The sequence below is a fragment of the Engystomops pustulosus genome, chromosome 1 (genome assembly GCF_040894005.1).
Source record: "Engystomops pustulosus chromosome 1, aEngPut4.maternal, whole genome shotgun sequence".
NCBI lineage: Eukaryota > Metazoa > Chordata > Amphibia > Anura > Leptodactylidae > Engystomops > Engystomops pustulosus.
The window spans coordinates 10,020,300-10,031,945 of NC_092411.1; the positions used below are offsets into that span (position 1 = coordinate 10,020,300).

Consider the following 11,646-nt stretch of genomic DNA (forward strand, 5'->3'; position numbering starts at 1 on the left):
ACATCAAACTCAGATGTACCATAGGGATGGATCAAGGCAAAGATGTCAGCCGCCTTGAAGTCCATCTTCAGCAGCAGCTCAACTACCCGTGCCCGAGGGGGACACACATCACTGCCACGCCACCGAAGACGGACCACATTCCTACGGTTAGCACCCGGCCCGGTTGTCGGGAGCGACCATGATGTCTCCCTGCCTCTTTGCTCTCGGAAGGCAGACAGGCCGTGCCTCTCTATCCAAAACGACAAATCAACCTCCTGCCCCGCTACATTGATCGTCCTTTCACCCTTCTGTAAGGCCTGCAGGAGGCGCCGTTGCAAAAAGCCGTCCCCAGAGCCCAGAGACGAGGATGATGGAACCCTACGTCCCCCAGCAGCGACACTGGCATAGCTCTTAATAGGGGCCGCCACTGGGGGAGCAACCGGACCAACCCCTGCACCCACCACATTAACACTACCCACCTCAGCCGCGCCACCCACACCACCAGTCACTCCATCACTCACCCCCAAAGCTGGAAAAGATTCAGCACCACTCACACCATTCACATTATCCACCACAACATTACTGACACCATTCACACTGGCTGGACCAGCACCAACATCAGGGGACATGACCACCTCCGCATCTTCAGGCACAAGGGACGGGGGTCCCCCCACAGCGCATCGCCCAGAGGGGACCCCAACTTGTGTCACACTTGTGCCCTCCGCATCATCGGTAGCAGATGTTATTTTACTTTTCTTAGGGGAAGGTAAGAGTCGCCGCTGATCTTTGGCCGGTGTGAGGCGCCGCTGATCCCCACCTTCCTCAGCACTCCTCTGCAGACTGTCTCCAACTCCTACGCAAAACAGGACTTTAGGTTTGGGAGGTTCGGAGCCCTCAGCCTCAGCAACCCCTCCACGCTGCCGCCGCCCCATAACCAAGTGATCAGCGGCAACAGCATGAAGAGGCGCCGAGGCACCGGAAGCTGCCACCAGTGCCGGGCTATCCCCCCCTCCCACTGGGGGACGCACCACAGCACCGGATTTCGATGGTATCGCCACTGCCGAGCCGCCCTTACTGTCCGGCCTTGCGGCCGATGCCTCCCCTGCTCCCCCACTGTTACCACAAACAGAGACGGAGCCCATCGCCACATCAGATGTCACACCTGTAATCTCCCCGCTCCCTGGCACTGAGTCCACTGCAGGACCCGTGCTGGGCTGGGTAACGGGGCTCGCACAGTGAGCTGACCCTGCGGCCGACTCGGGTTTTACGGGGAGGGGGCTGTAAACTAGACTCGCCACTTCCACGGATTTGGTCTTCTTCTTTCGTGGTTTGCTGCCCCCCGGTGCATCCTCCGGCAGATCGTCTCCAAAAGTAAAGTCCTGGAGGTGCACAGGGGACTCGAGCCGTCTGATCTCCTCCATCAGCGCCCCTCCCTGGTGGCTGTCACTATCCTCACCCGGGCCGGCAGAACCGCAGCCAGATGACAAGGCCGCTTGTCCTGCAGGGGGCCCACTGTACGGTACCGGACTTTCCTCCTCCGTCTGACTCTCTGGCTGAAGCCCCATCAGCCGCCTCTGCTTTTCCTCCTCCATCTCCCGGAATCTCTCATCATTCAGGATCTTTTCTTTAAATGGTCCACTCCTCTCCAGCAGGTAAGCCTTCCTCTCCTCCAAGGCCTGGATGTCAGTCTGGAGCCTGGAAATCTCTGCCAGAATCTGCTCCTTCTTCCTCTTTGGGGCAGAGCTTGCCCTGGCATGGGCGCACCTGAGCTCCTCCCGCAGTCTCCTCACCGTCTTGCTGGCTTCTTCGTACTCAGAGAGGTGGCCCAGAGCCCGGGAGGCATAGCTGGAAATAGACTCCCGGGTCCTCAGCATTCCCCAGCCCTCTTCACTGAGGTCAGCCTCACCTCCCTGAGCACTCAGCTTTCCCGCAGTATCCAGCTTTTCCTTGGTACCCAGCTTTCCCGAGGTATCCAGCTTTCCTGGGGTTTTGGTGCTTTTTGAAGCCTTAGCTGGCCTGGGGGTACTTGGAGCAGCATTGCTGCTGTTCCTCGCAGATCTTCTTACCCCCAAGGCTTCCGCAGCGCTGGCCGGTTCCTGGCTACCCCTGCCTCCCGCCGGCCTGGACCGGGAAGCAGGAGCCTGGGACTTGCTGCCCTGGCTCATGCCTGAAAACCCACTCCCTCCCTGGGAGAGGAGAGAGCAGGCCCCAGGTGGAGGTGGTTTTCCCTGGAGCTCAGGAGCAGCAGCAGCACACAGCCTCTCACAGCAACAGAGAGTTAACGAGCTGACGAGCAACACCAGAGATGCACTCACTATCTGCTGCTGGTGCAGTCACTGTGTACATACATGACATTACTTATCCTGTACCGATCCTGAGTTACATCCTGTATTATACTCCAGAGCTGCACTCACTATTCTGCTGCTGGTGCAGTCACTGTGTACATACATGACATTACTTATCCTGTACTGATCCTGAGTTACATCCTGTATTATACTCCAGAGCTGCACTCACTATTCTGCTGCTGGTGCAGTCACTGTGTACATACATGACATTACTTATCCTGTACCGATCCTGAGTTACATCCTGTATTATACTCCAGAGCTGCACTCACTATTCTGCTGCTGGTGCAGTCACTGTGTACATACATGACATTACTTATCCTGTACTGATCCTGAGTTACATCCTGTATTATACCCCAGAGCTGCACTCACTATTCTGCTGCTGGTGCAGTCACTGTGTACATACATGACATTACTTATCCTGTACCGATCCTGAGTTACATCCTGTATTATACTCCAGAGCTGCACTCACTATTCTGCTGCTGGTGCAGTCACTGTGTACATACATGACATTACTTATCCTGTACCGATCCTGAGTTACATCCTGTATTATACCCCAGAGCTGCACTCACTATTCTGCTGGTGCAGTCACTGTGTACATACATGACATTACTTATCCTGTACTGATCCTGAGTTACATCCTGTATTATACCCCAGAGCTGCGCTCACTATTCTGCTGCTGGTGCAGGCACTGTGTACATACATGACATTACTTATCCTGTACTGATCCTGAGTTAAATCCTGTATTATACTCCAGAGCTGCACTCACTATTCTGCTGCTGGTGCAGTCACTGTGTACATACATGACATTACTTATCCTGTACTGATCCTGAGTTACATCCTGTATTATACTCCAGAGCTGCACTCACTATTCTGCTGCTGGTGCAGTCACTGTGTACATACATGACATTACTTATCCTGTACTGATCCTGAGTTACATCCAGTATTATACCCCAGAGTTGCACTCACTATTCTGCTGCTGGTGCAGTCACTGTGTACATACATGACATTACTTATCCTGTACTGATCCTGAGTTACATCCTGTATTATACCCCAGAGCTGCACTCACTATTCTGCTGGTGCAGTCACTGTGTACATACATGACATTACTTATCCTGTACTGATCCTGAGTTACATCCTGTATTATACCCCAGAGCTGCACTCACTATTATGCTGGTGCAGTCACTGTATACATACATGACATTACTTATCCTGTACTGATCCTGAGTTACATCCTGTATTATACTCCAGAGCTGCACTCACTATTCTGCTGCTGGTGCAGTCACTGTGTACATACATGACATTACTTATCCTGTACTGATCCTGAGTTACATCCTGTATTATACCCCAGAGATACACTCACTATTCTGCTGCTGGTGCAGTCACCGTGTACATACATGACATTACTTATCCTGTACTGATCCTGAGTTACATCCTGTATTATACCCCAGAGCTGCACTCACTATTCTGCTGCTGGTGCAGTCACTGTACATACATGACATTACTTATCCTGTACTGATCCTAAGTTACATCCTGTATTATACCCCAGAGCTGCACTCACTATTCTGCTGCTGGTGCAGTCACTGTGTACATACATGACATTACTTATCCTGTACTGATCCTGAGTTACATCCTGTATTATACTCCAGAGCTGCACTCACTATTCTGCTGCTAGTGCAGTCACTGTGTACATACATGACATTACTTATCCTGTACTGATCCTGAGTTACATCCTGTATTATACTCCAGAGCTGCACTCACTATTCTGCTGCTGGTGCAGTCACTGTACATACATGACATTACTTATCCTGTACTGATCCTGAGTTACATACTGTATTATACCCCAGAGCTGCACTCACTATTCTGCTGCTGGTGCAGTCACTGTGTACATACATGACATTACTTATCCTGTACTGATCCTGAGTTACATCCTGTATTATACTCCAGAGCTGCACTCACTATTCTGCTGCTGGTGCAGTCGCTGTGTACATACATGACATTACTTATCCTGTACTGATCCTGAGTTACATCCTGTATTATACCGCAGAGCTGCACTCACTATTCTGCTGGTGCAGTCACTGTACATACATGACATGACTTGTTTCTGTCGTAGGTGAACTTCACGGTAGATCAGATCCGAGCGATCATGGACAAAAAGTCCAACATCAGAAACATGTCTGTGATTGCTCACGTTGACCATGGAAAATCCACCCTGACCGATTCCTTGGTGTGCAAAGCCGGAATCATCGCGTCGGCCAGAGCCGGAGAAACACGTTTCACGGACACCCGCAAGGATGAGCAGGAGCGCTGCATCACCATCAAGTCCACGTAAGTCTAACGGGATGTTCAGGATTTATTGCTCCTCTCCTCGGTGCAGGTTCTGCACTCACCATCTGTGGCTATCCCATAGTAACAAAAGCTGATCCTGGCTCCATCAATTAGTGGGAATGAGACCTTCTTGTGATGGTTGGGGTCACCAGGGGTTGGGGCTCCACCGGATAGGGGGGAACAATAAGACTTAGGACAACCCCTTTGAGTTATGTTTCTGCATGAGGAGCTCCTCCAACTGAGCTGAAGCCGGTAATGGACGGAGACCTAAAATAAAAGGACAACTTCTTCTTCCTGGATCCACTTCCGGCTTTCAGTTAAACTACAGGAGTGTTTCCATCGGCTGCTCAGGTGGTGGGCTGCAGGGAGGCTTTGGGGGTCATCAGGTTGGTCTCCAGATGACAGGAGGAACATTGACTCTTTCATTGAAGTGGCTGATGTGTGTGGAGTTACTACGTGGTTTGGTGGAAATAAAACCAAGGCCCATCAAGTTCAGGAAAGGAGAGGTAAGGGAACACGGTCCTACATAATGGAATAGCATACATACTCGAGTATAAGCCGAGGCCCCCAAAGTGTGCCACAAAACTTATTGACTCAAGTATTAGCCTAGGGAGGGAAATGCATTGGTCACAGCCTCCCCCAGTAATGAAATGCTTCATGGAGACCCCACCCCCCAATAATGGAAGTCCTTAAGCCCCCCTTAATGATGAAATGCCTTGGCCTTGGGCTGCCCCTAGGCCCTCTGCCGCCCCCCCCTGGCCGTGGTCTGCGCCTTAAATCTATTGCAGAATACAGTCTTGTGGAGAAGCTCCAGGTTCAAGATCAAGTCCCCCCTTGTGCCGGCCTAGTAGAGGGAGATGGATGAGGGTGGGGGCCGCAGTGCTGAGTCAGGGTTCCCTCGCCCTCCCATCTGCTCCCGGATCGAGTGTCTCCGTCTCCAGGCACATTTCACGCTTGTGACTTTATTTACGTGGCTCCTCCTGGCAGCAGAGTCTGCGGCGGTGACCCGCAGCTATTTTTAGCCGATGCCTTCACTTACCGAACAATTTCATAACCGGCGCTCGTGTGTCTCAGTCCTTCCCTGCCCGGCCTGATCTACCTGCTCTACCAGTATGGAGATGGGCCCTGTGTACACCGATTAAAGGGATTTTACTGTATGGGTATTTTAAAGGCATTGCTTGGGAGTGTGGTGCAATAACTGGCAAACAAGAAGAACCAAAACAAACCTCGTGCCATTTAATCCTCCCCCACCCCCCTGTCTGCACTGATGTAACACGTTCCATGACAAAAATGGGGCCTTTAAGAAAATCTCCCATCGCAATCCATCCTGATAAACCAGGGACATTACTCATAGCTCCAGGCACCGGGACTGTGGTATCTTCTTATATCTGTTATTCATGGTCTCCTTCCTTCTAATATCAACTTTTAAAATTATGTTAATGAGTTTGAGGGGCTACCCTAGCCTACCCTATACTCCGCCTTTACAAACTGCTGCAGCACATCTCAGTCTCACCCTCCCCCAGCACTTTCTTTTATTTCAGAAGCCGTGAGCACACCAACAATAGGGAGGGGCTCTGTTCACACCCCCCAGAGCCCTTCTGGCTCAAAGTATAATTATAAAAGTTGATTTTAGAAGGAGGTAGGTCATGGGTGACAAATATAAGAAGATTCCCACAGTCACGGAGCTATGAGTAATGTCCCTGGATTTTCATGTAGATTTCCCTTAAGGACTCACAGCTGACTTCTCTTCATATATACCAAGTGTTTGCTGTATTGTGCAGCAAATGCCCAGTGGTTAGGTACACCGTCGGTGCTGCCGCTAATCACGGGTGTCAACATTTTCAGCCGCCGGCAGCATTGGAGTCCTGTGCCATCGGGGAGCGACTATCCATCTCCATGATACCCAGGAGTCTACGAGACAAGTATAAGTAGCCTAGGGGAACAGTAGAAGTCGTTAAAACAAACAATTTTCCTCAAGAATCCAAATGTGGTGCAGTGGGGAGTGAGAAATGGGAACAAATAAAATAGAAAATAATATTTTATTTTAAGATATCCCCCAATAAATGAAAATTGTGACCACCCCCCCCCCCCTCAAGTCACATGACAGGATGCATCTACGCTAGAGAGCCTCACAATTTTGTACATAAAGCCCCGCCCACCAATGCCCTTACTCTAAATTTTATACTCTCTCCGCCCTGGCACTCGCTTCAATCATCACTGCCACCATCTATATTTCTGTTACTCAATTATAAAAAGACAAATGGATACCTGTCTAAATCCCTCAACAATTTAGAACAGATTAAAAATCGAGCAGTTATCTATACGATTACTAAAAGTGGATCTTGATAACGCTACCACTTCAGAACCAGAGGCTCTTTAAGGCTACAAGCAGAGACTTATTAAGTTTTAAAACTATAATACACTATAGCAGTGCATACATACAAAAACCTACAATTGTCCGATTAAAAAGGTTACAAAACGATATACATATGATACACACATAACCTGTTGCAAAATAAAAAGGGAATAAAACGAATAAGCTTACTACGGAGATGGCAGACTCGTGCAGCCGGGTGTTTTTGGCAGAACTTTCTTCCAGTCTGACCAGTCATTGGCGCCCCTAACGACTGACCATGGGCATTAGCATAGCCCCTAATTTATAGATGGTGGGCTACTGAGGGATGTTCATATGCTAATAGGATACACCCCGCCCCCTCGGCGAGACATTTCTCATTGAGTCGTCCTTAAATCCCATAGCTCTGGATAGGAGGGTGGAACAATTGTGCCATTGCCTCCAATCTACTGGACACCTCATTGCCTTTCACCCCATTCTAGACAAGAGGTGTCTGTCCAGGAATACGGGTGTTAGTTATTTAGTGGGGTTCCTGGAGTGCCATGGCCTGGCCTCGCTCTGTATCCGTACCTGTATGTTACATATACGGATACTAAATGTGAGGTGTGAACTTTTCGGATTCCCTGACCCTACTATTCTTTGATCCACGTCTTTATGTGGATCTCCCCTGCTGGGCAGGCTTCCCGGCTATGCTGGATTACAGACATCTTGTCTCTGTCCAGGTTCTAAATGTAATTAGCCTGTAGAGCTGCAGTTAGTAAAACGTGGCTATGTTTCATACTTTTACCACAAAAAATCCCATTGGTGGGTTCTGATTCCTCCTGGTAATGAAAAGAAGAGCCGGGAGTCCAGCTCTATTCCCTGGATCCTTTGAAGTAGTGATCTCTATATACAGGGACGCTGCCTGTATTGAGGGCTTCTCTGTAGTTGGTCTTCTGCACCCCTGTTCTTGCTGGCCTGACCCCCTTCTTACCGCACTTGTGTGTTTGCATTGCAGAGCTATCTCCTTGTACTACGAGCTCTTGGACACCGACATGGCTTTCATCAAGCAGTCCAAGGACGGTTCTGGTTTCCTGATCAATCTGATCGATTCCCCCGGGCACGTAGACTTTTCATCAGAAGTGACGGCCGCCCTCCGTGTTACAGATGGCGCCCTTGTGGTGGTGGACTGTGTGTCGGGTAAGGAGATGTGCCACCCCCTGTTAGTCCAGGCTTCCCCACAGGCTGGTGAGGAGTAGAGATGAGTGGTTTTGATGGTCTGGTTTGGATGCCTAACCCGGACATATTGACGCAACTAGCCATGGCTATGGTTGGCCAGACTCCCCACTGGCCATGACTAGTAGCTGTTTGGCCGCCCATCCGGCAATATGTCTGAACACAACCATCGCTTCTGCTCCTGGCACTGAACCTTCTTCTGTATTTTACAACATTTTGCATTTAGGTGTTTGCGTTCAGACCGAGACCGTTTTGCGACAGGCGATTGCCGAACGGATCAAACCCGTCCTCATGATGAACAAGATGGACCGAGCGCTGCTGGAGCTTCAGCTGAGCCCCGAGGAGCTATACCAGACCTTCCAGAGGATCGTGGAGAACGTCAACGTCATCATCTCCACGTACGGGGAGGGGGAGAGCGGCCCCATGGGCAAAATGATGGTGAGAGAACCTGCAGCAAGCTGCCGCTTTCTATTACACAGTCTGTACCCCACCACTAGGGGGCAGGAGTATAGATGTCCCAAATGTCCAGACTCTCCTCAAACTTACATCACCGATTTTAGGATTTGGGATTGTGGGGCATAACGGTTGGGATACCCAACTTTTGATAAGACCAGAGACCTAAACGCTGCCGCCTTATGGGGCTGCCCGGACGTGATCATAGAAAAAATGGAGAGCTCCTCTTCCAGGGGGATAAGTTTCTCTTGTAATATAAACAGTGGATTATTCAATGTTGTGGTTGAATTCCCCCTCCCCATTTTATATCCATAGATTGACCCAGTGGCCGGAACAGTCGGCTTTGGGTCGGGTCTTCACGGTTGGGCCTTCACCCTCAAGCAGTTTGCGGAAATGTACGTCGCCAAGTTTGCCGCCAAAGGCGAGAAGGCGACACTTGCTCCAGCCGAGCGAGCGACTAAAGTGGAAGACATGATGAAGAAATTATGGGGAGACAAGTATGTAACGCCATGATGAGATGGGGCGAGGGGGGTGACCCTTCTGTAGCCAGTGCTGAGTCTTGTTTATTTTGTGTGTTTTAGGTTTCACGATCCCTCCAATGGCAAATTCAGCAAAACTGCCACCAACAGTGAAGGCAAGAAGCTGCCGCGGACGTTCAGCCAGCTGATACTGGACCCCATCTTCAAGGTGCTGGATAGGTTTCGGCTTGATGCCTCCTTTGCGATTCCGTGTGCTGTCTTTTGTACCTCCTGATCACCGTCTGCCCCTTTTATACTGTAGATGTTTGACGCCATCATGAACTTCAAAAAAGAGGAGACGGCCAAGTTGATCGAGAAACTGGACATCAAGCTGGACGCAGAAGACAGGGATAAGGAAGGGAAACCTCTGCTCAAGGTAATGACCTCATGTACTGGAGTGTGAGGGGCTCTGGGCAAAGCCTTCTATAAGTCATGTGATCTCCACTGAACGTTGATACTCATGGGGGCAGCTGTCTCCTGCTGTAGACCCAGCGGCTCTAGTCTGAATAGCGCAGAAAATGAACTTCCTGTTCTAACCCGTTTTGTCTCTTTCTAGCTGGATCTGACCATATGTGACCTTGGCAATAGCTGCAAAAGGTCCTTCAGCTTGGTCTGTGTCATCGCTCTAGTGCATGTCCGTGGTTGCAGACTCCTGACAATCCCGTGTTGCCTCCAGAAGATGGGGGGTCGGGAGCAGCATCTGACTACGCTCAAGCTTTGTTTGTAGTCTGTAACCATGGAATCACGTCTACATAATTGTGCTCATTGATCTGAACCTGTTGTCTACACAGTTTAATGATGGCCTTTTCTTAGCATAGGCCTAATATATTGTATGGGTAAGGGACCCCCCGCACCGATCAGCTGGTCCAGTCCGAAAAAACACATGCACAGAGCCGGGGATCCCCCATGTAGTGGCCCGAAGCCATAACTGCAGACTATTGGCTCCTTGCCCGGGGTTGTGTCAGCTGATCAGTCGGAGGGCAAGTATCTAGGACAACCCCTTTAATAATCCTCCTTGTTCACTGTTTCAGCCATTTGTTTTCTGTGGACGATCAATCATTCAGATCCTACTTGTCGGAGTATTTCATCTGTTTTTTTTATCTTTTTCTCCCCTCGTTTAGGAAGACCACAGTAATAAGTCTTAGTGATAGGCAGGAAGCCCTTTTATTTCAGGCTCTTACCCCCTGAGTCTCCGCAGATGGGAAAAGTAAGCAGACGTCGCCCTCGTATTCAGCATCACAGGTGTGACCATATTCAACTAGTGGGGTTACAGCCGTAATATGGGAGGTCGTATTCTCACCTTGTTACTCACTAAACACGTTAGGAACCTCTACTAGTTCTCACCTTGGGCTCCCCCCACACCCTGGATGTGTAACCCTACCTGTGTGTAAGTAGTTAGTAGCAGCAGGACTGTAAAAAGTGAATTTATGATCCAGGTTTGCAGCTCCTGCAGTTTCTCTGGATGGGTCTTTATTACAAAGAGCAGAAAGCTCTTCAAGATTAAACCGTTCACAGCCCCTCCCCCTCTGTTCTGAGTGACTGCTGCAAGTACCCAACCAAAATCCTGATGCAGCTCCTATTTCGAGCAGAGGGGAGGGGCTGTGGAGCAGCAGAAAGCTCTTCAGGCTGATAGACCCGCCCAGAGCCCTTGAAGAGCTGCAGTGCTGGATTATAACAATTTTTTTTATAACTTTTCTCAGTCCCTTCACTACTAACAACAAGGTCTACACAGATCTCTGGGGACAATACCGAACAAAGTCTGGTACTGTCCCCTGCTGGTGACTTCCACATTTCAATGAAATATAATGGCTCCAATATATAGCGGGCTCCATTAGTCTTTTCCTACAATGACCATTCGGGTGAAGCTTTGGTGATCTCCATGACGTGTTGTGAGTAGCGGTGAGGATACGGCCTCTAGGGACACCATGAAGTTGGGTGACAACCTCCATTACTGAGATTATTGTATGGAGCTGTTGTCAGGCTTCGAGGGAAGCTCCTATTTCTCCCCCAGTGACTGGAGAATCCAAGGCGTTTTGTAATATACATCTGTTACACAAACGCCTTCTGCTCGGGGATCACTAACACTTTCTTTCCCTCTTTTCTTGAATCCCTGATATTTTTTTGCGTTGCGTCCGGCTCTGGACAATGTCCTCTGCTCCCGGCGCTGATGTGATGTCTTGTTATCCTGCAGGCAGTGATGAGGCGCTGGCTCCCCGCAGGAGACGCCCTGCTGCAGATGATCACCATCCACCTGCCTTCTCCCGTTACGGCTCAGAAATACCGCTGCGAGCTGCTGTACGAGGGGCCGCCTGACGACGAGGCTGCTATGGGTAGGGGTCACAGCAGGACACTGCACGGGGTGGCAATTATTCATGTCTTGCAAACCACTATACAATGCGTGCAAAAAGATAATACACACACAATTGTTAGGAGCAGCAGGACTGTGAAAATTGAGTTG

The 11,646-nt window shown here is 49.9% G+C and overlaps 1 protein-coding gene across 1 annotated transcript in view; it reads left to right on the top strand.

Annotated features, from left to right (window-relative positions):
- LOC140116380 (elongation factor 2-like) overlaps positions 1-11,646 on the top strand; it is a 31,513-nt gene that overhangs the window by 14,876 nt on the left and 4,991 nt on the right. Inside the window, exons 2-8 of the mRNA XM_072132908.1 lie at positions 4,435-4,649; positions 8,000-8,181; positions 8,444-8,655; positions 8,986-9,167; positions 9,252-9,357; positions 9,451-9,564; positions 11,380-11,518. Of these exons, the coding sequence (XP_071989009.1) occupies positions 4,435-4,649; positions 8,000-8,181; positions 8,444-8,655; positions 8,986-9,167; positions 9,252-9,357; positions 9,451-9,564; positions 11,380-11,518 (1,150 nt within the window). The remainder of the gene's footprint in view (positions 1-4,434; positions 4,650-7,999; positions 8,182-8,443; positions 8,656-8,985; positions 9,168-9,251; positions 9,358-9,450; positions 9,565-11,379; positions 11,519-11,646) is intronic.